Source organism: Antechinus flavipes, chromosome 1 (assembly GCF_016432865.1).
Source record: "Antechinus flavipes isolate AdamAnt ecotype Samford, QLD, Australia chromosome 1, AdamAnt_v2, whole genome shotgun sequence".
Classification (NCBI taxonomy): domain Eukaryota; kingdom Metazoa; phylum Chordata; class Mammalia; order Dasyuromorphia; family Dasyuridae; genus Antechinus; species Antechinus flavipes.
Window position 1 is genome coordinate 29,475,510 of NC_067398.1, and position 26,331 is coordinate 29,501,840.

Here is a 26,331-nt window from a genome sequence, read left to right on the forward strand (position 1 = left end):
TTTATTTAAAATTCACAAATAAATTAGTATTTCCTAATGGAAACATAAGGAATAAGCATCCATCACCTGTAGGTAAAGCGTTCTGTTCTTTCCCTCTAAAGTGGCTGTGATGGCTGGAGATTTCATCTGTCTGTGAATTAGAAAGGAAATATTTTGTCTTAAGAACAGGTTTTTTTAAATGCAGGGTACCTCAAGATGTATAAAACTGTTTCAACCTTCAACTTCCCCTCCCCTCCTAAAAGCTTATACTTACAATGAGGCATTATTTATTAGATAATCCAAAACCTCTTGCAGTTTGGCTGATGGAGGAAACTGGATATTTTGAGGAAGTTGGCTGCAAGCTGGGCAATTTTCCTTTAAGGAGAAAGAATAATGATGACTGATATTTACAAAGTGTTCTATACCTATCATTTCATTTGATCCTCACAACAAAGTTGTAAAGTGGACTTTGTTAAGACCCCCAACTTTACAGTGACAAAGCAGACAGACATGAAATGACCTTTCCAGGGTCACATGGCTCTAAGTGTAAGAGGCAGAATCTGAACTCAGATCTCCCTGACCCTCAGTCCAACACTCACTGCTCCTCGTAAAAACAAATAACATGATACAAATCATACCAGTCTGTTAAAAAATCCTTCAGAAGGCTAAACTACCATGCAGACATTCTGAAAATTTAGCATTTCAGTCTAAAAATTAGCTTGAACATGTTCATGTCTAAGTCCTCTGGTCATCCCATTTATCAGAAGCAATTCCTGACTAATAAGATTTCATATGCAGCAGGACATAAGGCCAGACAAAGTGGAGAAACTGAAGGGACAAGTCTGGCAAAGTTAAACTATGAAACAAGCTTTTCTCTCATGCTTTTGAAGCAGGCTCTGATATTTTCAAATCAAAGTATGCACAGCAATAACTATTCATTAGTAGTCATACTAACCTTTCTTTCTGCTTCAAATGTATATGTGTACAGCCCATCTACATCATTAAATACCAAGTAATTATTAAGGGGAATATATGCACTGTAATGAAAAATATGTTTATGTTTATATAATATCGCCAGTTTAAAATGTGTGTATATATAAATATACATATACATATATTTGTTTATTAAAAAGTAATATGTTACCTGGTGGCTATTTTAAAAACCTCAGTGGCACATACAGCTGGAAAAGGGAAAAAATACAATTACTTGTTCTGTGAAATTTTCAGCACTTAAAATCACTTATAATTGGTTAGTACTAGGAAAGATTTCTTACCACTATTAATGGAAAAGAAAAACTTTGTTCATTTCTAATAAAACCCAATTCTTAGAAAAATTCAACTGTCAAAAGGTTACTTTATATTGTTTGTGTAATCCAAGCTGCCTTTTCTTTTAAAAACTCTTTTGGCCAGATGAGTAATGCTGAGTACCCTGTCTTGAGTTAAAAACAAAAAAGTAGCTCTAGAGTAATACCTAATTTCTACTTAAATTGAATCCTCCCATCTACTAATACTTTGACATAAATCAGTACTCAATGTCCTTATGTCACAATTTTTAAAAATATCAAATCCCTGAAACAAATGACTTCTCTGAAATCAGGCAACTGTAAAAAATTCTACTGAAATAAGTTAATCAAAAAAGTTATGCTTTCATCTTTCTGAAGACTTCCTCCACTGACAAGCTTTTGACAATTCCCCTAAGACACAGGCAGACAGTCACTGAACATGTGTCTGGCTGAAAGCCATTCCCCTGCAGCTAGTAAACTCCTGAACATAGGTAGAAACTCATATAATTATGAAGCAAAAGATACAAAAAATACCACATTCAAAGAGTGGCCTTTCTCCTCACCTGCAATGACAGCATTTGTGGAAGCTACAGCTGGAATGATTCTTTTTACAACCCCTGGAGAAAGAAAGAATAATTCCAAGTAGATACTTAGATACTTCTAATAATAGGTCAACATTGCTAATCTGGTTATAAATATGACTCTTCAATCTTATACTACCTTATTATGAATCTGCTCAATATTTCAATCTCTTAAACAGATGACAGTGGCAAAAGGAAACATTATAATTCTAAATAAAACTTCTTATATAAATCTGTAAAATGTATGCAGCAAGACTTATTCCTGAAATGTCATTGTCAAACATATTTAATTCAAAACTTGTTGGACAGCTATAACACACAAAACATTTGGATAATTGCTTGCATAAAAAATACTAGATTATTTATCAACACCATTATCTGGATAAATGAATGAATTATTAATAACAATATGTAATTTTAAATGTCACTTGGCTTGCTTCCAAGTCAGCTGATCCTTTTCACCTTCCAACTCTTAGCTGCCTATCTAACAATACAGTATATTTTCCAAAGGAAAGAGGATATGTGGTCAATCTGTGACTAGATAACCTTGGGCATATTAATCTCTCTAATGTCATTCCTCAGTTGGAAGATGAAGGTCATAAACTCTTACTATTTGTATCACAGAGTTATTTCAAGAATCTAATTAAAACATGTGCAAAATCTTTTGTTAACCATAAAGCATTTTACGTGTGTGTATATACACACGTAGACATAAATCATTATTAATATAGATAAGAAACTACTTGGATTAGATAAAGATAATTCAATTTTAATGAACCTTATTAATATTGCATTAAATTATGACATTCATACAAAACAGACAGCAAATAAGCAGCTCTTCATTAAACATTTCTCAGGTAGCTGGCAGACTCAGGGCTGCTTCCTTGGCTTTTCCTATGTAAGTAGGGAAGCCAAAGGTCTTTTTAAATCTTCATTTAACTTGTTCATTCTCTCCTCAGATGACTTCTGTGATACAGCTTTCCTGTTTCTCCTGTTATCTGTGATATCTGGATAATCATCCATTATGATTCATTAAGTATTGATCTGCCTATATTTAATGGCTTAGTTTTCAGTAATCTCATCAGATGCCATGAGCCCAATCATCTTTATATGTAAAATGACTCCCCCTTCTGTGCTCTTTTCCTCCTCCTCCCTATCAGATAAGCTCCTCTTCCCTAGTAGTCCATGGATCAAGGCAGCACAATGATTTGCACATTAAAAATTCTTAATAAGTACTTATCAAATTGAATAGATCCTTATTGAAATTTTTATCTGAGGTGCCTTCATCCAGGATTATCTAACAACTCACTGGCTTACCTTGGGTTAGCCTATAGGTAACACCCCTAATATTAAACTGTGATGCTCTCTCTAGTGATTTTTGGAAAATCCATTGAATGTGATCAGGATCATCTCCATCCAATGTAACTCCCTCTAGAGGGGGAAAAAAAAAGACACAAATACATAAAAACATTAATTTTTTAGAAATGAGAATTCAAAATACATTGAACATCATCAAAACGAATTTATAGCTCAACAAAATTGAATATGTGTTTTGTTAATTATTTTAGAATTCTTAAAATGAGCTTTTTACCTCCAAAAGGCTGTTCCTTGGGCCACTGTAATATTCTTGCATACTCAATACAATGTTCTGGAAGTCTGGGCATAGATGCAATGGTACACATGGGGAAATTAACCTAAAACCAAAAAAAAAAAAAAAATTGTATTTAGCTGAGAATTTAAAGAGTGCCCTTTTCCCTTTCAAATATAATTTTAGAAGAACATATATCTTTTCTTGATTAAACTACATGCATGAAAAACTATCTTTATATTAAATTATCTGATTTATAAAAATTAACCTTGATATATTACTAATGCAGCTAAAACTTTTAAAATCATTATAAAGTTTTCTAAAATGAACTGAGTAACAGAAATGCCTGGTCAGCCTTAAACAGTAGATCTAACAGTAAGCTTTAAAATGGAGCTATATAATTCTTTTCTTTTTGCTGGTTAAACAGAATTACTGAATAGATTTATATACACAACCATCCTATTCTCATAAATTTAAATTGGAACTTTTTTAAAAAAATGTGAACTTTTCACAGGAAAAAAAAGTAGCAACAAGTATCAGTTGATATAATTTGTTAAAACCCAGCTCCAAAATTCTAAAATAATTATTAAGTAACTGTGAAATGTTGTGATTAAATGACATAACCCTGTATTAAGTTAATGCCTACTGCTGGTGTCTACACTGGCAGAAATAAAAGATTGTTAATTATACCTTCATTTCAACATGTGTCAACAAAAAGCTAACTTTGGTGAATCTTGGAAATGAACTAGATACTGGGACGTCATTCTTTTTCTGGGTGACAGAAAAATATTGTTTGAATATGAAGTTTCCTTTTTGCCCATGAGGATAGTGTAAATGGACAAGTGACTGTATAGCAAGATAAGGGAGAAAATCCAAAGATAACAGAGTGCCACTGACATTTGGCATAACAAAATGTCTCCATCAACTGTAACCAAGTAAGAAAGGAATGAGAGGGACTGGATCTTGTTTTGGAGCAGGACACCTCAACCTGGGGGGGAAGGGACAGGTGTAGGAGAATCAGGGACTAAGTTAATTAGAATAGGCTAGAAAACCGCAAAGCCCAAACTCTATCCAGTACATGTAGACTGCACACTTGAAATTACTTGCAAATCAACTATTATTTCTCTGTATTATTCTTTTCCCATATGAATAAATAAGCACACTGCTGATCTGAAGTATGTTAACACATGCACTAGACGGGAAAGAGAAGACAAGTATTAGAGCAAGGATACCCAGCTATGGTCAGAGCAGAAGAGGAAGAAGCAGACCAAGACTGGAGTTCATCAGGTCTATGAACCCAAGGAATCAAACACATCAGCTTAGTACTGGAAACTACTGACTACAGAAGCATTTTTAAATTCAAATTATAAAAGAGGCCTTCTAAACAAACAGAACTCTAGAATCTGGTCTGGGAACAAACACACAAACTGGCCAAGAATTGCTAAATCACCAAAACAACACTTAAGTCTTTGCCTAAAGTCTTCCAGGGAGGGAAAGCCAAATATGAGCATAAGGACAAAAACGTTTGGTCTATGTTTATTTCCTTCTCCAAATTATATCTAGTAGGTCTTAAAACATGTTAATTAAATCTTAATTTTTTTTCAATAGTCTGTAAAACCAATTACCTGTGGTGGATAAAGTTCCAGTGTACATTCAATACAAGCTGTCATTCCAGGTAGAATTACCCTAGCGTTTCCTTTAAAACCTTCCGTTCCCCCATCTATCAAAGGAATAATGGAACTTGGATCTAATACACCATCTTCATAATTTAGAAGTGATATCTAGAAGAATATAAAACAACTATAAAAACAGAATTAATGACAAAATTATCCCAGAACCTTCAGGGTAACATCACTGCTTGCGGGAGGGAGGAGGGGAAAGCTGTTTTAAAGTTAAGTAGTTTTATGAATAAAAGTGTTATCAGATATTAATTACCATATTGGTCTGAATATATGCTATCATTAAATACGACTCTCACCCTTAAAAGTGAAATTTCTCTAAAAAGAAAAAAAAACTAGGGATTCACTAAAAAATTTTAATTACCATATTAATAATAATAATATACATGTGCATATTTATTTTAACATGTCTTTCAAATAAAATAAGGCTCTTTTATTCATTTGTATTGTAACTGCTCTGTTATTAGATTCCTAACAGGGAGACAGCAAGGTGCAGAAGAGTCCAGAAGGCCTGAGCTAGAAGCCTGGGACGTTATGTGGGACCTTGGGCACATCACAATTTAAGTGAACCTCAGTTTTCTGTGAAAAGAGGAAGCTGGGCTGGATCCTCTCTGAGCCTCAGGCCCTTTTACCTCTAAATCTATTGTCCCAAGAGGTTTGTAACTAAGAGGTCAATTACAGGCAATACTATGGTTTTGTGCAAGCTAGATTTAGAGCCCCATAATCAGCTAATCCCTTCCTCACTAAATAGTGAGTTATAACTACTCTCTTAATTCACCACTGAGCAGCAAAATAGTTGAGTTTTCAAAATCACCACCAATGTGATTCTTAATTTGCTTGTGTACACACACACACACACACACACACACACATACACACACACACGCACTTACCAGCATGCCATTTATCCATCTTCTAGCAATAATGGAGTCCAGACCACATACAATGATATGAAATTCTGGAAAAATGATAGTGTTTTAGTTTTTAAAAGTATTAAAAATAAAAGGAAGACATCTTCATTCCCCCCTCCCTCCAGAACCTGTATTGTGTCCTAGGTTCTCACTGTAGAATTTTTACAATTGTGCCCAGAATCAAAGCTTCATATGTCACTTTCTGGTTACTTCTAATCCCAATCCTGTCAAGCACCCCTTTATGCTTTCCCCAGTTAGAATATAAACTCCTTTAGGGCAGTCTTGCTTGCTTGTATTTATATCCCCTCCTTATTGTACCAATACTGGCACCTAGTAAGCACTTAATGAGTTTTCATTAATTTATAAAATGTAAACAATTCAAATTTACACAGCAGTACAGTGTATGTTATCAGTATGTAAAAATAGCAATTTTCAAATTAATCTTTTAACTCCAGTTTTGCTGAATGTATCAAGGATAAATTTAACCCTTAAACATTAGCACCTTTTCTTCTCTTTTACTACATTATCAGTAGCTGTTAAGATTCCAGTTCAGAAAGAGAAAATAACATTAATTAGCATTCAAAGAATTTAATAATATCTCCAAGGGAAAAAGAACTAAAACAATGACTTAGTAAACATTTAGTGTAAAATTATGAGATTTCAAGAGAAAACTTACGTCTATAGAAAGTATCATCAAAATTTTGAATCTTGTTGAAATGTCTGAATATGAGTAAAGGAACTAATGTGTATGTATACATATTTATAAAGAGGTAGACACATTCAAAATTTAGTTATAAATAAAACTCGCCAGCATTCAAAGCAATGAAACTTATAAGATATTAGCAAATCCATTTATTTACATATTTTAGATCTGAACAATTGTTGAAAAGCTAATGGCAATTATGTTTTACTTGGGTTTCGGGAGGAGAGGAGACTAAATCGTCATCTCCTCTGTGTTGTGTAATGAGCCTTTCTATTTACCATACCACATGTTCTTCATCTATCAGCTGAGAAGTTTGGCTAAAGCATCTAGGCTCAGGATTAAATATGATTAACAATTCTGATCCAAGAGACCCAATCATGAAACATTTCTGGGGCTCTCAGTACAGTTTATACAGACTGCATAAGCAGAATGCTATCTATAAATACTATCAGACACCTAGCTTACTTCTTCTATAAAAGCATCCCTAAGCAATGAATTCTGGGCTCAGCTTTCCTTCTGATAGACTGAGAATCATCTACTTAGAGATAAGATTTGGACTTCGATGAGACTCTAAATCAACTCCTTTGATTTTACAGATGAAGAAATAATGTGAAGAGATGGCCTCCATGACCAAAGTCACACTAAAATCAAGAACTGATGCCTGGTCTTCTGAATCCAAAGTCAGGGATCTTCTCAACTGTCTCACAATGACAATGAAATTACAGAAAAACTCAAACTCAACAATATATTTGGCCAATGTCCTGACCTGTTATTTTCTGACTATGTGAAATTTTCCTATGTATAAGCCACTTCCACAACTAGACTGTCAGCTCCTGAAGATAGGACAGTGTTCTTCACTCAGGCCTTCCACAGAACTTCCACAGAGCTTTGGGCTGCCACACTGAGCGGTAGGCTTGGTTTCCTCATGTTATTTCTATGATCCGTGAAAAAGAGAATTTTCCGACTTTCTCATATGGCTCTTTTCATGACTGGGCTGGTCTGACTCTGTCCAAGGAGCAATGAAATGGCCGGCCCTCAATTACACCCCCTTCCATGGCTCTGCACGTAAGAACCTACACAGTGACTATATTAAGGAACTTTCTGATGCTCAAAATTTGAAAACAAGAAGACAAGTTCTGACAAAAAACACTGAGATAAAGTTGTTGATTCCTTTTCCCTACCAAAGTTCTAACTGAATGAATCACCTTGTCATCACTTTTGGTTCTGGAGTGCTAATAGGACCTGAACAGAAAGTTAATAGAACAGTCTTTCATAAAAGGGCATTTTCTTCTTCTGGGGTGCTGACTCAGACCCTGAGCTCCAAGGTATTACTCTGGGATAAAGAGAAAAAAAATTTTTTTGAAGACTTTCTAATCATTTCCATTCAATGGGATGCTGTCCACATGCAAGTTATTGTTTCCCTGCTCTAGGAAGTTAGCACGGTTTTCATCTTTCAGAAAATTAAGTGATTTTGATTGAATCCAAGCTTCAGTAGAAGAGTGAAACAGAAATCCAAGAATTGCATTTGAAGACCTTAGTAAGTAGACCTCTGGATTGCCATGTCTGGATCAGTGTGAGCTACATTCCTATTTCTAATTCTAGGACCAAACCAGGAAACACATTTGTAGAAAAACTTAGCATAAGAATATTCTAATGACATAAGGAGGTGACAGGACATGTAAATGTTAAGAAAACAGAATATACAAAGTGCTATTTAAATTATAGAATTCCCTCCATCCAAAGGTGTAGGGCAAGAGAATCAAACAATGTCAGAACGGTGGACAAAAATAAAGAGTTTACTTTCATGTACATATGCAATGCAATCTTTTTTTTTTTTTTAGCTAGATAATAGTGTTATACATCTATTGTGTGTAAAGCTCTATACAAATATCCAGGAAAAGATTGCAGTCCCAAACTTCAGAGCACTTATCTTTTCCTAACTTCCATATTTCATTCCAATACTTTACATATCACCAACAAAAGAAACCCCTATTCTTATTGCTGGTTCTTCCTAGATTGTCTACTATCAGCTACTCAAGAGTTACTAAATTGCTGCATCCAAGATCTATCTTAATTATGGCTTCTTCCTAATATTGGGGAACCCTGGCTTTTCCGCCACATAGCGGAACTTAAGTTCTGGACAGGGTCTGCCACGGTTGAAAGGTGCCATTTTAGAGCCAGCCTAGCCAAGGAAATACTCATCACCGCAAAGCTGACCACAACTATAAAGATTAAGGTACAATATAAAGATAAATTAATGTTATAAGAGATTTTAAGACCTAGTGAAGTCAATGGGAAAACTGGAAAAGAAAAAAAAATGGCAAAAATTGTTGGAAAAGTACCAAGTATGCCTGATAAAAGTCTAGTATCCAAAATAAAAAAGGGATTGACACAAATTTCTAAGGACAGGAGTCTTCCACAATCAACAGTCAAATGATATGAAAAAATTTTCAAAATAAATCTAACTAGAGAACCACAGAATTTCAGCGGGAAGAAACCTCAGTGACCATTTGTTCAATCCATACCTGAAAATAGTCTACTTACAACATATCTGAAAAGTAGTTATCAAAACTGTTGAAAAAAATTTCCTCCAATGAGGAAGTGTACTCTCTCCAATGCAGTTCATTACCCTTTGAATACCTCTGATAAGAAGATTTTCCTTACCTCAATCTTCTACCTCTTTTCAATTACCATGTGCTGCTCTATATTCCATAGCTTCTACAGGAAAGCTCCTCTCTCGTGTGCCAGGGACTGTTCTTATTCAGGCTAAACATAATAGCTCCTATAAATGATTCTCCTAAGAAACATGTATCAGGCTCATCACCATCTGCCTAATCTCTTCTAGATACTTATAATTTTAAAATTCTGTCAATGATCAAGATTCTTAGAAAATATGGTATCTAACAAGCCATTTCAGTTTAGAAGAAAAGATTCAATAATATATTTTCAAAGCAAAAAAGGATACGGAACTACAGCACAGTTAGGGATCCTGTCGTTGAGGAATTCTGCAGCAACTTCAGCTTTGGATCTTCCAACATCTTTAGGCCTGGAAAAACATACCATTTACAAAGCTCAAATAAGTCATAATTACTGTCTACAGATGCAAACTCTTCCAGAGAATCTATTTAAATTCCCAAACACATCAGTAAAAAAACTGATTGCATTTGGTGCAAACTTCCCTTCCCCCCTCAAAGATGTCCTCAATGTGGGGAACACTTCAGGAAAGATGTTTACTATCCATCTGTAGCTCTCTATTATAATTTCAGGGTTAACAACTTGCCAGGAACTCTCAGAGGTCACCTGCCCAGTCACACAGCTGGTAAGTGTCCAAGGCAGGCCCTGCACTCAAATTTTCTTGATTCAAAGGCTAGTCTGCTAACAACTACATGGTTTTGTCTTGTCATTCAATGCTTTCCATACAACAGGATTTTAGTGAGTACTGTGAAAAATACATCAATGCCACAGCACTAAAGAAGCCTGGCAAAGTGGTCGGTGTTTCCAGCTCTGAGCTCTTGCCTGCAGACTAGAGGCTCCTGCCCAGATCTCCTGGCTTTTCATTGCAGATTCCTGCGCTTCCAATCCCAGGTGATGCCTCCCTGCTTGCCTCACTTTCTAGGGGCTCCTGACACTGCAGTCCACCCCCCAGACTCCTCCTTCTTCAGGGCTGTGGAACAGCTGTATCTCTATCTTCTCTGGGATCTCTTTTTCATGGCCTACCTGGGCATCAGGCCAGCACCTACCTCCCCAGAGGTTCACAAGAGTAAGATGAGATCCTATTGGGCAAGGGCTTGGCAAGCCTCCAAGTGCTACATGAAGCTAGTTGTTGCTGTACTTTCCCATAGGAAGGACAGCAGACTCCTAATAAGTATACCTGCAAGATTCTAATCATCACGAAGTTGGTATAATCTCGTCAGGCTGTTTCTGGTCTTCCCCAAAGATGAGCAGTGTGACCAGGCCAAGAACAAGTGTTCATGACAAAACTTGTAGAGAGTATACTGTTTTTGAGGTATTGCATAAAAACGGCATTCCTGACATCAACTATACCAAATTCTATCCGCCTCTACTGCAAAAAGAGCTGGGGGATCCCATCTTTCCACTCAAATACTTTAGAGAATGGAAAGATTTCCAGAAGACGAGGTCTTAGGTGACTCTCCCACACACCCCCAACTCAAGCTCCTTTCTAGAGGTCCCATCAACCCACTGATGGGCTCTCAGAAATGAGAGCTCAAAAGCTGTTTTCGAGCACATTCTATAGCCACCCAAAGATAACTCCATCACTCTAACCCTATGGACCCCAACCGCTCATCTGTGAAATGACTAGGTGTAACAAGAATGTTCTCCAGGTCCTGAGCTTTATGCTCAGTTTATATGGATTGTCAGAAAGCCTAAAAAAATCATTTGTCTCCAAAGGATTTCTAAAGGTTGAGTAACCATTTTCAAGGCATTATGTGTTGCTGTTGTACTTCCTTTTCCAGGAACACCAGCAACATCATATATTATTATTATTATGCAATCATAAAGGTGTATTTGGAATTTCTAAAATTAGAGACTTTAAAAAGCTAAAAAGAATAGAAAACCTTAAAACAAGCTGCCACACATAGGTAATGGTCATTTCTAATAATTAAAAACTTCCTTTCATGGAAAAGATCAGAGCAGTTTTATATATAACATTAATTTTCACTGCCAACTGTGATTAAAAATTGTTTCAACTTGCCAATTAGTGTTTCTTATAGATTTAAAATAGACTTGCCATTATCTTTCTTTGTCAACAAAGCAATGTTCTAATATATTTTCTGAGTTTGAGTATTATTCTATGCTGTGATGAAAAATGCTTACAAATAAAAATACTATAATCCAAATGTCTGACAGACTTGTAACCTATGACTGCGGCAAATTTTGGCCTATAAGACAGCCTCAAACAAAAACTCATCAACTGGTAGATTCTGCTTTGTCCAGGCAAATTTCTACTGCTACTAACCAGATGTATACATTTGAGAATAAATGAATTGTCAGACTCTTTCATTTCTCCAGACTACTGGGCAAAGGTACACAATCTAACTTCCATTAATCAATTTTGCATATAGCCTCTTACATAGTAGTTGATAAATAAGAGTTTAATTGGTTGAAAAAAAGCTATAGGGGAACCTTAGAATACAAACTACACAAGAGAAAAAGACAATTCCTAAATGGTTTCAGCCAGGTCTTAAATTGACTTATCTATTTCTTATTCAATCCCACTCAGATCTTCCCTGTGTCATTCTCCAAGGATCTTTTAAGTCACTGGCCTTCCTTAATAAGGCCCTGACTTTCTCCATACCTAATCCTTTCAGCAATCTTAAGCACTGAGAGGCAAGGTCCTTTTCTTTCTGAACCACAAGATACACTTGTTCACTTCAGGTCAAAATGCTGCCCACAGGATTCTGCCCATAGAATTCTCTTCACTATCTTCTTTGTTCTGAGAGTAGTGGCTTGCCAGTCACTCACAGCTACCTCTCCAACCACTCATCTGTTCCTACTTTTCATGCTCTCCTAATGAACTCAAAACCAGTCATCCTCATCTCAATCAGGTTTTCTCACACTCTTTCATCTTCAAATTTTCCAGGCTTCTCTTAGCTAAAAGTCTACAACTCCACATCCCCACCATCACCATACCAGGTTAAAAACCCCTGATCCCAAATCACTACCATCACCATCTCTCCACACTCTCCCAGCTAAACAAACAACTCTCTTTTTCTCCTTTAACACCTGACTAATATTACCAGCTCTGGGAAGGCTTTCCAGGCCCTCAGCAGCAAAAACCTCACACTATATCTAGACCCTGTCGTAGCACTCCCTCCATAAAGCACATATCATCATTTCCATTGTACTATCATTCTATGTAAAGGAGTTATAAATGTATCCCAAGCAGATTATAAACTCTTTCGTTATTGCAGAAAATAAGTCATTTCAACTTTATATCTACGCAACTGGCACAGGACTCAGTAGGTTAGGGTTCCAAGTGCAATGAAGTTCCAAACAACTTCAGCTGGAAAAACATTGTAGCTCCAACTCAATTGCATATTGATTTATCTAGCCTATCAGGTCAAGAATATTTATAAATCTGTACATATATTTATGGAAACAGCTCATCATTGAAACAGAGTTACTAATATATATTCACTCTATTTTTAGTAAAAATGTCACCCTAAAAGTGTTTTATTTTTCTAAAAAAATTTAATCTGTAATCTAAAATATTTTTCTACAAAAAGTTTCATCATCACCCATACATCAATTTATTTTTTAAAGAATCTCTGAAATTAAACTTGTTAATAAAAGTTTGTAAAATAATTAGCATGAATCCTAAGAAAGAAATAATTTAGGACAACACTTACCTAAACAAAAACTGCCTATTTAGATTGGAAACATCTATGGTGTCCATGTCTATTACATGAATTTGTCTAAAACCAGACAAGGCCTGTAGGAATGAAAAAAAAAAAAAATCTAGTAAATACAACAGTGGGGGATTGTCTGACTTCTAATCAAAGGGAAGATTTCTCTCTTACTTTTCAGTGACTAGCCATCACACTACCAATTCTAACTCAGCAATAATAAATTCTGGTCACCACTCCAAGTTCTACCCAATGGCAAAGAATTCAAACAGTTTTCGGCAAGATTTATAAATTTCAGTTTTTAGCAAAAAGGCCTAACATTAACTATCTAGTTCTAAAAATAGTAACCAATATTCCAAATTTAAGGGCCACAATCCAGAAAGCTCACTGAGCAAATCTGTTTTAAAACAAAGTTCCTATTCAAATTATGAAGTCATCTTTAAAAAAAAAAAAAAAATCTGCCTGACAGGATATTTGGCTTGATGAAGATAAGTAGCACCTTCTACTTTGGAACTACAATTCTTTTTACACTTAAATGCAGAAGTGGGTAACGCTTATAGCTATCAACTTCTATGGAGAGGCAGGATTTCTAGCTAGTCTTCTAGTATGATGCTGCAAAAAGAACTCCTACTCTGAGCTTTACATCAATCAAGCCAACTTTCAATGTACCACAGTTTTCTCAGAAAAATAGAGCTACTCTTCATCTTCACCAGATAGGAGGTCTGACCCTGCTTTCATGTTTCTGATAGAATAATCATTCCCAAGAGTGACATTTCATTGAAAATAGCTTTCATTACTAAATTTTGACCAACATGTTTAAGTGATCACAATAAAACATTTAAACTTTTTTTTTAAAAAAAAAGAAATACTACAATCCTCAGGTTCTAATCTAATCTAATCCTGTAACAAACAGGACAGAAATCTTGCTTACATTTTATATGACTATCTCTAAAAAGCAGGAGAAGCACAAATTAATAGAAATAAAAGAAAATTTTTCAAAAAAAAATTCAATTCTTCTGCTCAAAAAGTTTACTCTTACACACAAAGTGGGCAAGTTCGTTGACTTAACAACTAAAGTTGTTAAAACAACTCAAATTATTAGGGACAAAATTCCTATTTCATGTACTTCCACATCTATAAATGAAGTTTCCTTTAATTATAATAATATTCAAAAGAAAATAACTGTCCAATTATCCCAGAATTATGTATCAAGACATATCATTTGTACAACTCCCTATTTGCAAATAATAACTTCTTGGAAATAGAGGATGAATGAACATGAATTTCCCCTTTACTTAATTTCTATGGCCTTCAAGAATCCCTGCAAATCCTTCTTCCTTCATAAATATAGCCTTGTCCAGCTATTGTTCAAATATACATATTGACCTTTCTAACATCCTGAGACTTTGTACTGGGAGTGCTGTCCCCTTTGGCAACTAACCATGTATTGTAGTCACTAACTAGAAGTTGTGACTCATGTATGTCTAATCTTCCTAAAGATAACGTAAACCTCTTGAAGGCTGGACACGATGGAGTATTTGTTTTGTAATGTTCACAATGACTACTTAAAATAAGCAGGTAAGAAATGTGTATTCCCAATCACATTTTTGCAATTCCACTTAAGGATGAGTTTTACATTTATAGCTAATTAAAATGCTGCTGTAAGTAAATATATATTTATACAGTCTTCTACTATCTAATTCCATCTCTACCCTGTACTATTCACTTCTTCCATTCTGCATCCCACATAGACCTTGCAGCAGAAAGATTAATGAAGCACAACAAACTACAGGAAAGCAGACTCACAGGTGTTTTAGGTTAAAATAAATCATTGTTGCATTATGTTAAAATAAAAATCTGCTGGTCACCAGATAAGATACAGTAAGAACTTCACTAAATAGCATCCTTCATCAAGATGGAATTTATTAAAATGCAAACCTGCCAAGATACTAAAAGGGGAACTGGCATTCCTGATTCAAGAAGACTCTACCTTCTCAATACACCAGGGGATATATGAAGTCATTGATGTGAATACTTCCTCTGATGATGCGGGTCACAACCAAATGTCACCAATTTTTTCAAAATTCCTAGTTCTGCAATAATTTCACTGAAATCAGCACAAGCTTTTTCCAAAACAAATCCACAATTTGGTTGGTAAAACACTAAGAAAAATATAACCAAGAAGTGCTATTTAATACTCAGATTTACCAAATTTGAGGGTTGAAACCTAAGAGTTGAAATGTAACCAAAATTCCTATGATGTATCTTAATAAACTCCTAGAATTTAAACAATTGAACTCATCTAAGAAAAAAGGGAAAATGATAATCAAATTCAGTAGTGTTCCTCAGAATAGAAATGGGAAAACTTTAAATTCTCTCTCAGAAAAATAAAGAAAAGCAATTCATTACCAGATTTTTCAGGAGTTCACATCCTAATCCTCCTGCTCCAATGACTAGTACTTTACAAGTATCTAACAAAAACTGAAGAGACTGTAAAGAACAGAAAAGTACATTACAATATGGAGAGATAAGGTAAAATTTGCACACCATGAAAGGAATCAAGTTAAAAGATTCATAAAATCTTAACTGTTTTATGTTTGAGAAAAATATACTGTAAGATTTTTAAAAAGCACACATACACATTTAAGCTATTTAAATATATTCAGTAGTTAAAACTTAAATTCTAAACCTTTAATTTTTTTGGTTGTCTTTTAGTTTCTTTTTAAAAATTTTCATCAATGAAATTTTAAAAGCTACTTTAATTTTCCCTATCAAGTTTGATAAAGTGATCTTGCTCTCTTTTAATGCAGAAGTAGGAAAAGCAGCCTCTTAATCACAAATGAAATTTGACAACTTAATGTACACAAAAAATATTCCAATAATCTTTAATAAGGGTAGGACAGGGATAGGGATTGGACCTGTGATTTCACTGGGTGGGGCCAGGGTGACCAAAGAAGGTCAATACCTTCTCTTCAAATCACAGCTTTAGAGATTATCCTCAGGCACTCACCAAAAGGTGTCAGGGGCAGGGTTCTTTCTCATTAAATATTTAATAAGTCTTTAATGTTTTTAAGTAAATTTCCAAAGTTAGAAATTGTTTTTTCAAATATAAAAACCCTAAACCAACAGTTCGTAAAACCTGGAGACAATATTCAACAAAAGACAAATCTATTAAAAAAAATTAATAGTAATAATATTGGGTTCTAAAGGGTGAGTGTGTAAAATTAGCTAAAGTGTTCTCTAGACAAATATAATCAAAAAACAAGAAATCAAATTATTTAAAATACAATCATCCTGCAGCAAAACATTAAAAAATAAATGACCCATTGATAAATCAAAACATTAGATATTCTCCAAGCTTCAAGAAAAAAAAAATGAACAAATATTCATTCTACTATTCTTTGAACTATCAACAAAGAGAAATTCAAATTTGCATTATGAACATACTTGTCTCTCAAAATTAAAAAACAATTCTCAACAAATACAAATATATACAAATAGTACCCACTTTTCTTCCCCATCATTCAGTCAAACAAATAGCAGTGAAAGGAAAAAAACACATGTAGAATAAAATTATTTCAAGCAAAATCTCTTCTAGTTCTATAACTATGCTTGAGTCTAAATTACATTTCAATTCAAAATATTTAAATGTCTATAAGCCAAGAACTGAATTACATGATTTGTAAATGATGAGTACATGATTTAGTGTCACTCTGTGCTCAATTGGAGTGTATGCTCTAATATTATAAAAGTGACATGTTAAATGATCAATGGTTATTTTCACTGGAATTCTAAAGGAACTTTTACTAGAATTTTGAATGAGTAAATTTAATTACTCTACAGAAAAGGTTTTCAACTGAATCAGCAACATAAGGATGAAATGGATAATTAAAGATCCTTCTGTGTGTACATATACACATACATTTTTTAAAATAGTGAAAAAGATTAAGATTAAAGATTTTAAAGTTTCTAAACACTGTGATTAGTATCAGTCCTAAATCAGAAAACAAGCAGAACTACAAGAGCAGTTATTTAAAATAAATACTTCTCACTTCAGTGCTTGGTTCGAAATCAGGGTGTGTGAATGGTCCAGATCGCTCGAGGAACTTCTTTACATGGTTCCAGCGACCATCCCAGTCTCCAGTGTCCCCACACCCACCATCAACAGCCATTCTGCATAGAACACAGTAAATTAAGCTGCAAAAAAATCAGTATAAAAAAACTGTACCTACAGCTATTTGTGATTTTTTTACGTTTCCAGGAAAACAATCTGCCCAAACACTACAAAAATATATTCCAAGAGCATATGATTCTTTCACATTTTTTTCTCACTCAATTCATTAAAAGTTTAGAAACGTCTCACAAAAAAAATCTATTCATTCTATGAAATACTCCTACAGCACATTTACATCCTCATTATTTGAAATTATGTTTTAATCAATTAGTTCAATCGATTTCATGACAAAGAATTTTAAAAAATAAGTCTAGAATCAGCCTTTATTTTTCTTAAGTCCTGTAGAGCAATATAAAAATTAAAGTTTAACCCTTTGGGCTGCCAAGAAAACAGAAATTTTCAGCGTCTTCAAAGGGGCACATTTTGAAAGCTTTTCCAATTTGTTTGAATTAATTATCTCAAGAAAGTCATGATACTTGAAAACACAATGGAATAATTTATATGAACTTTAAAGGTATGGAGTACTTTACATTTTAAAAAATCACTTCAAAAATAATCAGCATATTTTCACACCAACTTAGTCAATATGATGATTGTATGAGTGCCAAAGACCTAGGCTTGTGTCTTATTTCTTAAACAGTAAGTGTGTGACCATTATTTACTGAAGCTCTCAAGGGTTCCAGGCAACTCTAAAATAAGTTGACCGGACATGAGTAGAAAGACTTCTCAACAACCAAAAAATAAAAATAAAATCTAGCCCCTCACTACATATATGTATTAATTTCCTGTCACTACCAAACACAGTAAAGAGTTTATTCAAAAAGGCTTTACATTCCATTACTGATGACAGCTGTCACTAAATAAAGACTGTTTCCCAACCAACAAATGCTACCCGATTATTTGGATGGTGGGTTTTTTTTTTTTAAACATTCCTACAACTTACAAATATATAAACTAATTTTGCACATACAGTATGGACACGAGGGAAAATTTGCATTTTCGTGTTTGTTTTTTAATGTTAAGGCTTAACTCTACTTTTAATCATTTAAACTCACAAGTTTTGAAGAGAAATAGAGATAAGTTCGTAGCTGGTAAATTAAGTACGATATTTCACAACTACGCCCAGTTTCTCCAGCCTTTCCACAAGAGGAAAATCCAACAGTCGGTTTAAAAGAAATACTTTGTTTAGAATTGCTAGTTATTTAATTGCTACTTAATAGTACTCAACTGATAATAAATGAAAGAATCTGAAACCATTTACCTTCCTTGGGTAGCCACATACTTTCAAGTCTTTTCAAATCAAGTTTAACTTTGCATTTTGTTAAAAGGAACAAAAATCCGTCGGGCAATTTAACTGGGGTGGCAGTCCCGACCACTTGGGGGCGGGGCGGGGCATCAAAACTCGGACCAGTGGAAAAGCCACGGGACTAAAGCCACTGATGCCGCGACCACCGCACCTCCAAGAGGATCCCCCCTACCCCCGGCTCCGGACTGCGGGCCGAGCAGGACCTGAGCCCCGACCGGGGCCGTCCCCCCACCCCCCACCCCGGGAGCGGCGGGCATCTCCTTATTTCGGCACAACTGAACGGAGGCTGTCAGGGGTCGAGCGCGCAGCAGGGGGACGCACGGACTCCCCCCCACCCCCCACGCGGAGGACGCGAAAGGAATAAAGAGGAGACGCAGCCCGAGGCCCCACCAAGCACCTCTGTCTACGAAGTCCGGTTCTCGGGCCCGGCCGCAATGACCTCAAGGGTCCAGCTCGGACACCCCCCCTCCCCGCCCCCGCCAAGCCCAGGGGACTGCGCGGGCCAAGGACGGCTACCTCGTCCCCACCCACGGCCCTCCCTCACCCGTGGGACGGGAAGCTCAGAGGTGACAGGGACAGGAGAGCAGAAGGGCGAGGGAAGGAGAGAAGAGGAAGAGAGAACAATAGGGGGGCGGGGAGGGAATGAAAAGAGGAGGGGGCGCAGAGGAGCGGTGTCGGGGGAATGGAGGAGGGAAGCGGCGGAGAGACAGCAAGGGGGGTGTCGGGGTGCAAAGGGTGATGCAGGGGGGGCAGCAGGGGGGTGCCTGGGGGCGGGGCTGGCTGGCGCGCCCGCGGGCGGCGGGGGCAGGGCGGGGACCCCGGGCCCCCCGCCTCCCGGGCCCAGCCCTGCCCGCCCCGCCCCCGGCAACACTAACTTCTCCGCCAGCAGCTCCTCTACTCTCCTTCTTTTCTTCTCCCTAAAAGAAAGAGAGAATAAAAGAAGGGTCAGCGTTCCTCCGCCGCGCACCGGGCACCGCGAGGGGGAGGGCAGCGGGGAAAGAGTCGGGGGAGGCCCGGGGATCGGCGGCGCCGCTCACTCCCTCCCTCCCTCCCGGCCCGGCTCTTCCGGCGATCCCCAATACTTACGGCTCCTCGCCATCCGCCATATTGTTTCTCCCCCTCTTCCCACAAGCCACCGCGGCAGCCCCTCCCGCCCCGGCGGGGTTCCGCGGCGGGAGGAGGCGGCGACGGAGAGGGGGACGGAGGCCAGCACGGAAAAGCGCAGAGCGCAGGCGCGAAGACGCAAGCGCGTAAGGACGTGAGGCAAAGGGCAGGAAGCAGGGAGCGGAGTCTAGAATGCACCGATTCCCTCCGCTTCCTCTTCCCCCCAATCCGTCCTCCAGCACCGCCCGTTGGGGGCGGGGCTCTGAGTGCGGGTTCCGCCCTCCCCCGTGACTGGCAGTTCTTGAAGTTGAGCGCCTCCGAGGGAAAGGTGACTAGGCTCCCCATCTTGGAATCAGACAGACACTGGTTCGAATCCCGTTTCTTGCTACCAAGAATTAACGATTATTTAATAATTGGACGATAGGCAGAGCTGCCCCTCCGACCCGGACTGGCTTTGTGATCCTCGGCAACACACTTAGCTTCTGGGTGCCCAGGAGTGGCCAACCTGCCTTGGTAGAGAGCGTTTCCTCACCTGGGAGTTCCCAGAGCCCTGACATCATTAAGGCCCAGTCACTGCCCCTGTGAAGTGGGCACTGGGGTTACACAAACAAAAAACAAGAGAATGCCCTCCAGCAAAAGTACCGGGGGGGGGGGGTACACCCTGCTGGGGTGTCATTTCCCAAAGAATTCAGGCTCCAATCGTCTCATCTGGTGGGTTCTTATTTGGGAGAGAAGGTGAGGAGACAGGAACCCCAACAAAGCAAGGGAAGGAATTGCACAGAGAAGTCAGGATGTAGAATGGATATAAACGTGACCAAGTAAGCAGGAAGGAGAGCTCTCGGTGTTACGGGCCCCAACTAATTCACTGCCAGCTGTAGCAGGGAGAACTCAAGGAGGCACACTGGAATCAGGACTGTTTTTGACTTCAGGAATTTCCCCCCTTGATCTCGATTTCCTCCTCCCTAAAATAAGGTGGGGGTGACCTCCTTCCTGATGTCTCTCGGAATTCAAAATCCGTCATTCAATGAATTCTTCAGGTCAGAACTGTCAAGGTCACACCATGATTGCCCGCACACTGTGGGGAAGAGGTATTCTCAGGATAGATTAGAAAATAAAGATTTTAGCTGCAGAGCAGCGAGGGGTGGAATGGCCATTAAGGGGATTAATCCTTAGAACACGCTCAGATTTGTCCTTCCTCACGGGTACAAAACATACACATGTTCTGATCCAGCATGTGAAACTTAGGAAAAGTTTCCAGCCATGGGGGACTGGAGTGGCTGGTGTTGGATGATGAACAACTTGTGTCGTAGGAGACAGGCACCATGTTTGAATACAGCAGCAATGACTTGCTTGTTTCTCCTTTCCCTTCCTGCAATGGAATGAAGCCAGAACTTCTCTGAACTTCTGAGCGACTGTTCCCTTTTCCACTGGGCTGGCAAATGGCTATGAACATGGGCCACTGTGTTTCTTTACTGTTTGCTCTCGGTCCCTGGTCCCTAGGTAAGTCTGGAAGAGCCAAAAGTTCAATCAGAAGTCTCACCGGTGGTTGAAGGGTATGGCAGTGACCACTGGAAAGGAAGGGGCCAACCACAAAGTAAGCCCCGTAGGATGAATGGGCAAAGAGACAATAAGTGACAGAGAAGTGCTGTTTTTAGACTGGAAGAATAACACTTTTTGGATTTCACCGAGAGCAAAACCAAAGGGGAACCTCAGGAGGTATTCCCAAAGGGAGAAAAGGACTTCTAGGGTCAGGGCTTCAGTGGTTCCCCTTAGCCACATGCCTTCCCTACACTAGTTTCTCACTGCCATTGTCTTTTAGGCTCACTCTCCCCAAGAAGCTTGAGGGTTTTCTTTGATTTTTTTTGAGGGTCTAATCCTTTACTTTGAAAAATATTTTGTTCATACATAAGAGACCATATCAAAAGGATGCACAATTCTATGCCAATGATTGACACAACAGAAATCCAAATTAGACCTCATAGAAACATCACATGAAAAGAATTAGCAATACAACAGCATATAGTCAGCCTTTGGACAACAGAAATCACTCAAAGCCAGGTGAAGAGCCAAATGACATAAAATATTACCCCCCCCAAAATCAGGTTTTTTCAATAAGCCATGATTTCTCCAGTTCTATATATATGAAGCACAACGAAATGATTTTTTTTAACAGAAGCTTTGGGCCTAGGAATGAGTCATGAGATGAATTTCACTTAATTAGTGGCCAAAAAAAAAAAAACCCTTTAAGAGCTAAGGTGGAGATAGGAGACACCAATTTCAGGGGCACATGATCCATTCTGCATGTGTGTAAAGAAAAAGAACCCGGTTTGGTCACAAAGAAGTTTTGTTTGTATAATTTGTTTAGTTGAACTCATAAAAAATTTTTTTTAAGATACTCCAAGATAACTTTATTCTAAAAGGCTGAGGAGTGCTCTTTTGGGGGCAAAAGACGTTTCTAGTCTGATTGGTACTGGGCACAGAACGTTGAGGTTTCCTAAGGCAGAGTCTTTTTCTTGGGCTATATTTAGCTCTCAGAAAGGCTGATAGCACTTTCCATTTTTGTTAGGGGATGTAGAAAGAATCATCCCAAAGTGAGAAAGCAATTATAGAGGAGCTGGAGAATTACCTGGAATATTTGGCAGTTACCATTGTATATACATGTGCGTGGAGCACCCATTGACATATATGTATACACACATCTGTGTCTGTATTACACTGAATGCTTGTAGTGCTTGCATTGTGTACCTTTAAGTGCTGTCTCCAAAAGCGCTCTGTCCCTAATTCAAGGGGCAACACTAGAGGAAGAAAATAAGCCTTGATTAAGCACCAATTAGGTGCCAGAGACTGAGCTAATATTAGCCCCATTTTAGATTTGAGGAAACTGGAGCAGACAAGAGTAGGTGAATTGCCTAGAACACACTAATAGGAAGCAGCCCCAAAGGGTAGATTTGAACTCAGCTCTTCCTGATCCCAGGCTCTGGGAGCCACCAGTCTCTGAGAAGAGAGCTGGAGGGGTAGTTTGGTCAAGCTGATGGGAGGGGCATGGTGGTGGGGCTGGGTATCTTGAGTTCAGAGGTTTCCTTCAGAAAGGATGACCTCCATTTATAGAGCAGTCATGTCCTTGAGGCCTTGGGCCAGGTCCTCGCCCATGACCTTCTCCTTCAGTATCTGAGAATGTTCCACCTCCCAAATCAACTTCTTTCCAGCCGATGTTTCTGCAAACTCAGCCAAGATTTCTGTCTCCTTCAGTGTCCTCCTCCTATTTCTGAGAATACTTTTCTTTAGCAGTATTTGAGGCACCTGAGATTCTGGCCCCTCCATCTAAAGGGCTCATGCATCTGCCAGCAATAGGATACAACCGGCTCCATTGGCTCATCTGAGTGTTCCAAGATCCACTAAATGATAAGGCAGCCTCCTACTTCCTGAGATGGGATTAGCAGAGAGTTCTTGAGGATCTATTTTTTTTATTCCTATCAGGGCCTGATTTTCAATGACTTACCTCATTCACTGTCATCAGCCTTCTTCTCTATCTTTTCTAGTTTATGCAGGGCAGAAGCCAGGGATTCCTAAGCATAGTCCAGCTCCTCAACCAGGTGAATCCCATTCCAGTTTCTGCTTGAGCACTGCCACTCTCCTCCCCAGAGACCTTTGGGGAAAATTAACAATAATAACACTGAACAGTGCCGGATGCTCTGTTATTCACTTTGATTATTTCATTTGATTATTTTGTTTGATTTGATTGTGAAGATCAAACAGGATATTTCACTGGCAGGTAAAAGTTATATTATTCCCTTTTTATAGATTAGGAATAAATTAATGCCTAAGATCACACAGTTAGCAAATACCTGAGGCTGAATTTGAACTCATGACTTCCTGTTTGCACACCTGTTGCTTTATCCACTGTGTCACATGCCCCAGTTTAGGGGTAATGTTTTTCACGTTCTCCCTAAACCTGAGTTTTTTCTTTGTTTTTTAAATAACACAATTTATCAAGATCTCGCTAATAATGAGAAGCACATCAGTGTTTGACCCTCCTGGTCGTTTTCTAAAGTTCTTTCTAGCTCTAATTTAAAACAATCCTATGACCTTGGATTTGTATTAGGAAGGAGCCTGTCAGGGAGGCTGCCTGACCCTGTTGTTGAAGAAATGGCCTTGGAACTAAGAAAATCTGGAATCAGCTCAAGTCTTGCCTCAGGCACATATTGGCTGTCCCCTAATTTCTCAGTGCCCAGTTAACCTTTTAAAATTTCAATTCGCAGGGCAGTTATAGATGAGATTATTATTATTTTTTTAATAATTGCTTTTTATTTACAAGTTATATGCATGGGTAATTTTACAGCATTGACAATTGCCAAACCTTTTGTTCCAATTTTTCCCCTGCTTCCCCCACCCTCTCCCCCAGATGGCAGGTTGACCAATACATGTTGAATTTGTTAAAGTATAAATTAAATACAAGTATATATGTCCAAACAGTTATTTTGCTGTACAAAAAGAATCGGACTCTGACATAATGTACAATTAGCCTGTGAAGGAAATCAAAAATGCAGGCAGACAAAAATAGAGGGATTGGGAATTCTATGCAGTGGTTCTTAGTCTAGATGAGTTTATTTGAAGGAATTCTGAGGAGCAGCTAGGTGACAAAAGTGGATAGGGCACCAAGCCCTGAAGTCAGGAGGATCTGAGTTCAAATCTGGCCTTAGACATTTAACACTTCCTATCTGTGCGGCCCTGGACAAGTCCCTTAACCCCATTGCCTCATGAGAAAAAAAAATTTTTTTTTTTAAATTCCTTATCAAGAGCTCCTTGAACCATTAAATTTCCCTTGAGGGCAATAGAGAAACTCTGCTAGGCCAGCAAGAGCAAAGACAAGGATGAAAGGCTGAGAAGGGGTTAACTTGGGAAGCACCTACAAAAAACAGAGATGAGACTGTCTAGTGGCTGAGACTCCTCCAAAGCTGGGCCCATGGCCTGGTCTTTGGTATTTGGATATGAGATTTTTTAGTTGGCTTTTTCTTAACTTTCTTGTTACCCAAGTCATACTTATCCAATGTGTGGTTCTAGCTTATATACTGCTATAACATTACCCCAGGGCCTCCAAAGCCCAGATTTGTCATCGATACAATGCAGTCTTCATAGTTTCTAAAGATAACATCCATCAAATGAGATGAGTTATAATCCAGGGCTTCACTGGATGCCTGTTGTCCACCACATGTGGCTCTCCTGCCAGAGAATCAGGTCACAGTCCAGCCATGTGTACGCCTTTCTTTTAATTGGTTATCATCGTTTCAGAAGCAAAAAGAGGGAACAGGACTAAAAGCCATTTTTTATATTTTTCTGTTTCATGGGTTTTCATGGCCTAAGAATTCATAGCTAAGTATCTAAAGTATTTGTTACCAAGTGTCCGGTCTGGTGGTGATAAAGCCTTGGTAATCTTAGCTCATCTGGTCCCCCAAAGGCAGACTCTGTGAGTCCCTGGGACTGAATTAGAAGCCTTTCAGGCTAGATAAAACCTGCCAGAGTTTATGGTCTCCTGTGAAAGCTTGGCCCACAATAAGCACTTAATAAAATCTAGTTGAATAAAATGATTCCCCTTCAATATTTCCCTGCTCCGAGTGCCTTACTTGGGAATTTTTAACCTTTTTATAATAGAGACCCATTTGGGCAGTTTAGTGATAGGCCCCTTGTCATCCCTTGACCTAAGGGCACATCTTATTTTTCTTCTCAAACTTTATCTTGTTTTCAGAATCACACCACTTAAGATAGAATTGACTCTGGGTGCCATCTGGTCCAATTCTTACCTAAAAAGTAATCCCCTCAACAACAAGCCCAACAAAAGTTCATCTAGCCTTTGTCCCAAAGCCGTTAATGAGGGCACTCACTTGGCCATACATTGTTCCATAGAGCTAATGTTATTTTTTTTTTTCTATTTTGCTTTGTTATACTTTCATGTTGGTGCAAGCTGAATTTCATGACATACTTGAGATACTTTACAGAAGATTTGCCTATAATTGTTAGGGAGAATGCTGATACACAAAGCATACCTTAACAAAGGATGGCACTGATGTGAGTGCTTGAGAGAGGAGATACTTCTTGGTTCCAGATTCTCTGCTGGGCCAACTCCAGACACTTGAAGAGAGAAAGACTTTGGAAACTGGATCCTCAATACTTCTCCTGATTTCTAAGTTGCTTCCTCAGAGACCTTGAGGAATTTCCCTTTGGGTGAGATTGTAGATTCCACAATTGGAATCTCTTGATTGAGTTGAGATCTAGTTTTCTCCCATCTAAAGAAGTTATTTGTTCTGTGAATTTTCTGATATAGTCTAATTCAGAAGACTGCAAATTATATACTATCAGCCAAATCCTGTACTCTGCCTGATTTTGTATAGCTCCTGAGCTTAGAATGATATTTTTTTTTTTTTTTAAACCTAGCAGGCTATACAAAAACAGGCAGTGGTTCGGATCTGGCTCAAGGGTCCTAGTGTTCCAACACCTGGTCTAATGTACTTTTCAAATTTGTGTCATTTGCTTTAATAAATAGCTTTCCTTGCTATTCACAATTTATGACAGTCTTTTGTGTAGTCAAGTGTTTGGTGGAAAGGTACTAGACAGGATAGTAAACTGGGAGCCCCTGGCCCTCCAAAGTGGTTTGTTTTCA

The 26,331-nt window shown here is 38.1% G+C and overlaps 1 protein-coding gene across 4 annotated transcripts in view; it reads right to left on the reverse strand.

Moving 5' to 3' along the window:
- UBA3 (ubiquitin like modifier activating enzyme 3) overlaps window positions 1-26,331 on the reverse strand; it is a 28,529-nt gene that overhangs the window by 1,377 nt on the left and 821 nt on the right. Inside the window, exons 2-18 of one of the 4 annotated variants that reach the window (XM_051980593.1) lie at window positions 25,718-25,802; window positions 23,176-23,322; window positions 19,448-19,489; window positions 17,145-17,265; window positions 15,502-15,582; window positions 13,096-13,178; window positions 9,690-9,770; window positions 6,698-6,741; window positions 6,004-6,068; window positions 5,057-5,212; window positions 3,435-3,537; window positions 3,161-3,274; window positions 1,826-1,879; window positions 1,124-1,160; window positions 935-1,016; window positions 254-354; window positions 67-130 (exon numbers count right to left, since the gene is read on the reverse strand). In XM_051980593.1, the coding sequence (XP_051836553.1) occupies window positions 67-130; window positions 254-354; window positions 935-1,016; window positions 1,124-1,160; window positions 1,826-1,879; window positions 3,161-3,274; window positions 3,435-3,537; window positions 5,057-5,212; window positions 6,004-6,068; window positions 6,698-6,741; window positions 9,690-9,770; window positions 13,096-13,178; window positions 15,502-15,582; window positions 17,145-17,265; window positions 19,448-19,489; window positions 23,176-23,180 (1,233 nt within the window). In that variant the 5' untranslated portion in view covers window positions 23,181-23,322; window positions 25,718-25,802. Of the gene's footprint in view, window positions 1-66; window positions 131-253; window positions 355-934; window positions 1,017-1,123; window positions 1,161-1,825; window positions 1,880-3,160; window positions 3,275-3,434; window positions 3,538-5,056; window positions 5,213-6,003; window positions 6,069-6,697; window positions 6,742-9,689; window positions 9,771-13,095; window positions 13,179-15,082; window positions 15,131-15,501; window positions 15,583-17,144; window positions 17,266-19,447; window positions 19,490-19,658; window positions 19,786-23,175; window positions 23,323-25,717; window positions 25,803-26,331 lie in introns of those variants that run through there. The other 3 variants (XM_051980587.1, XM_051980594.1, XM_051980601.1) reach the window with 3 other exon arrangements.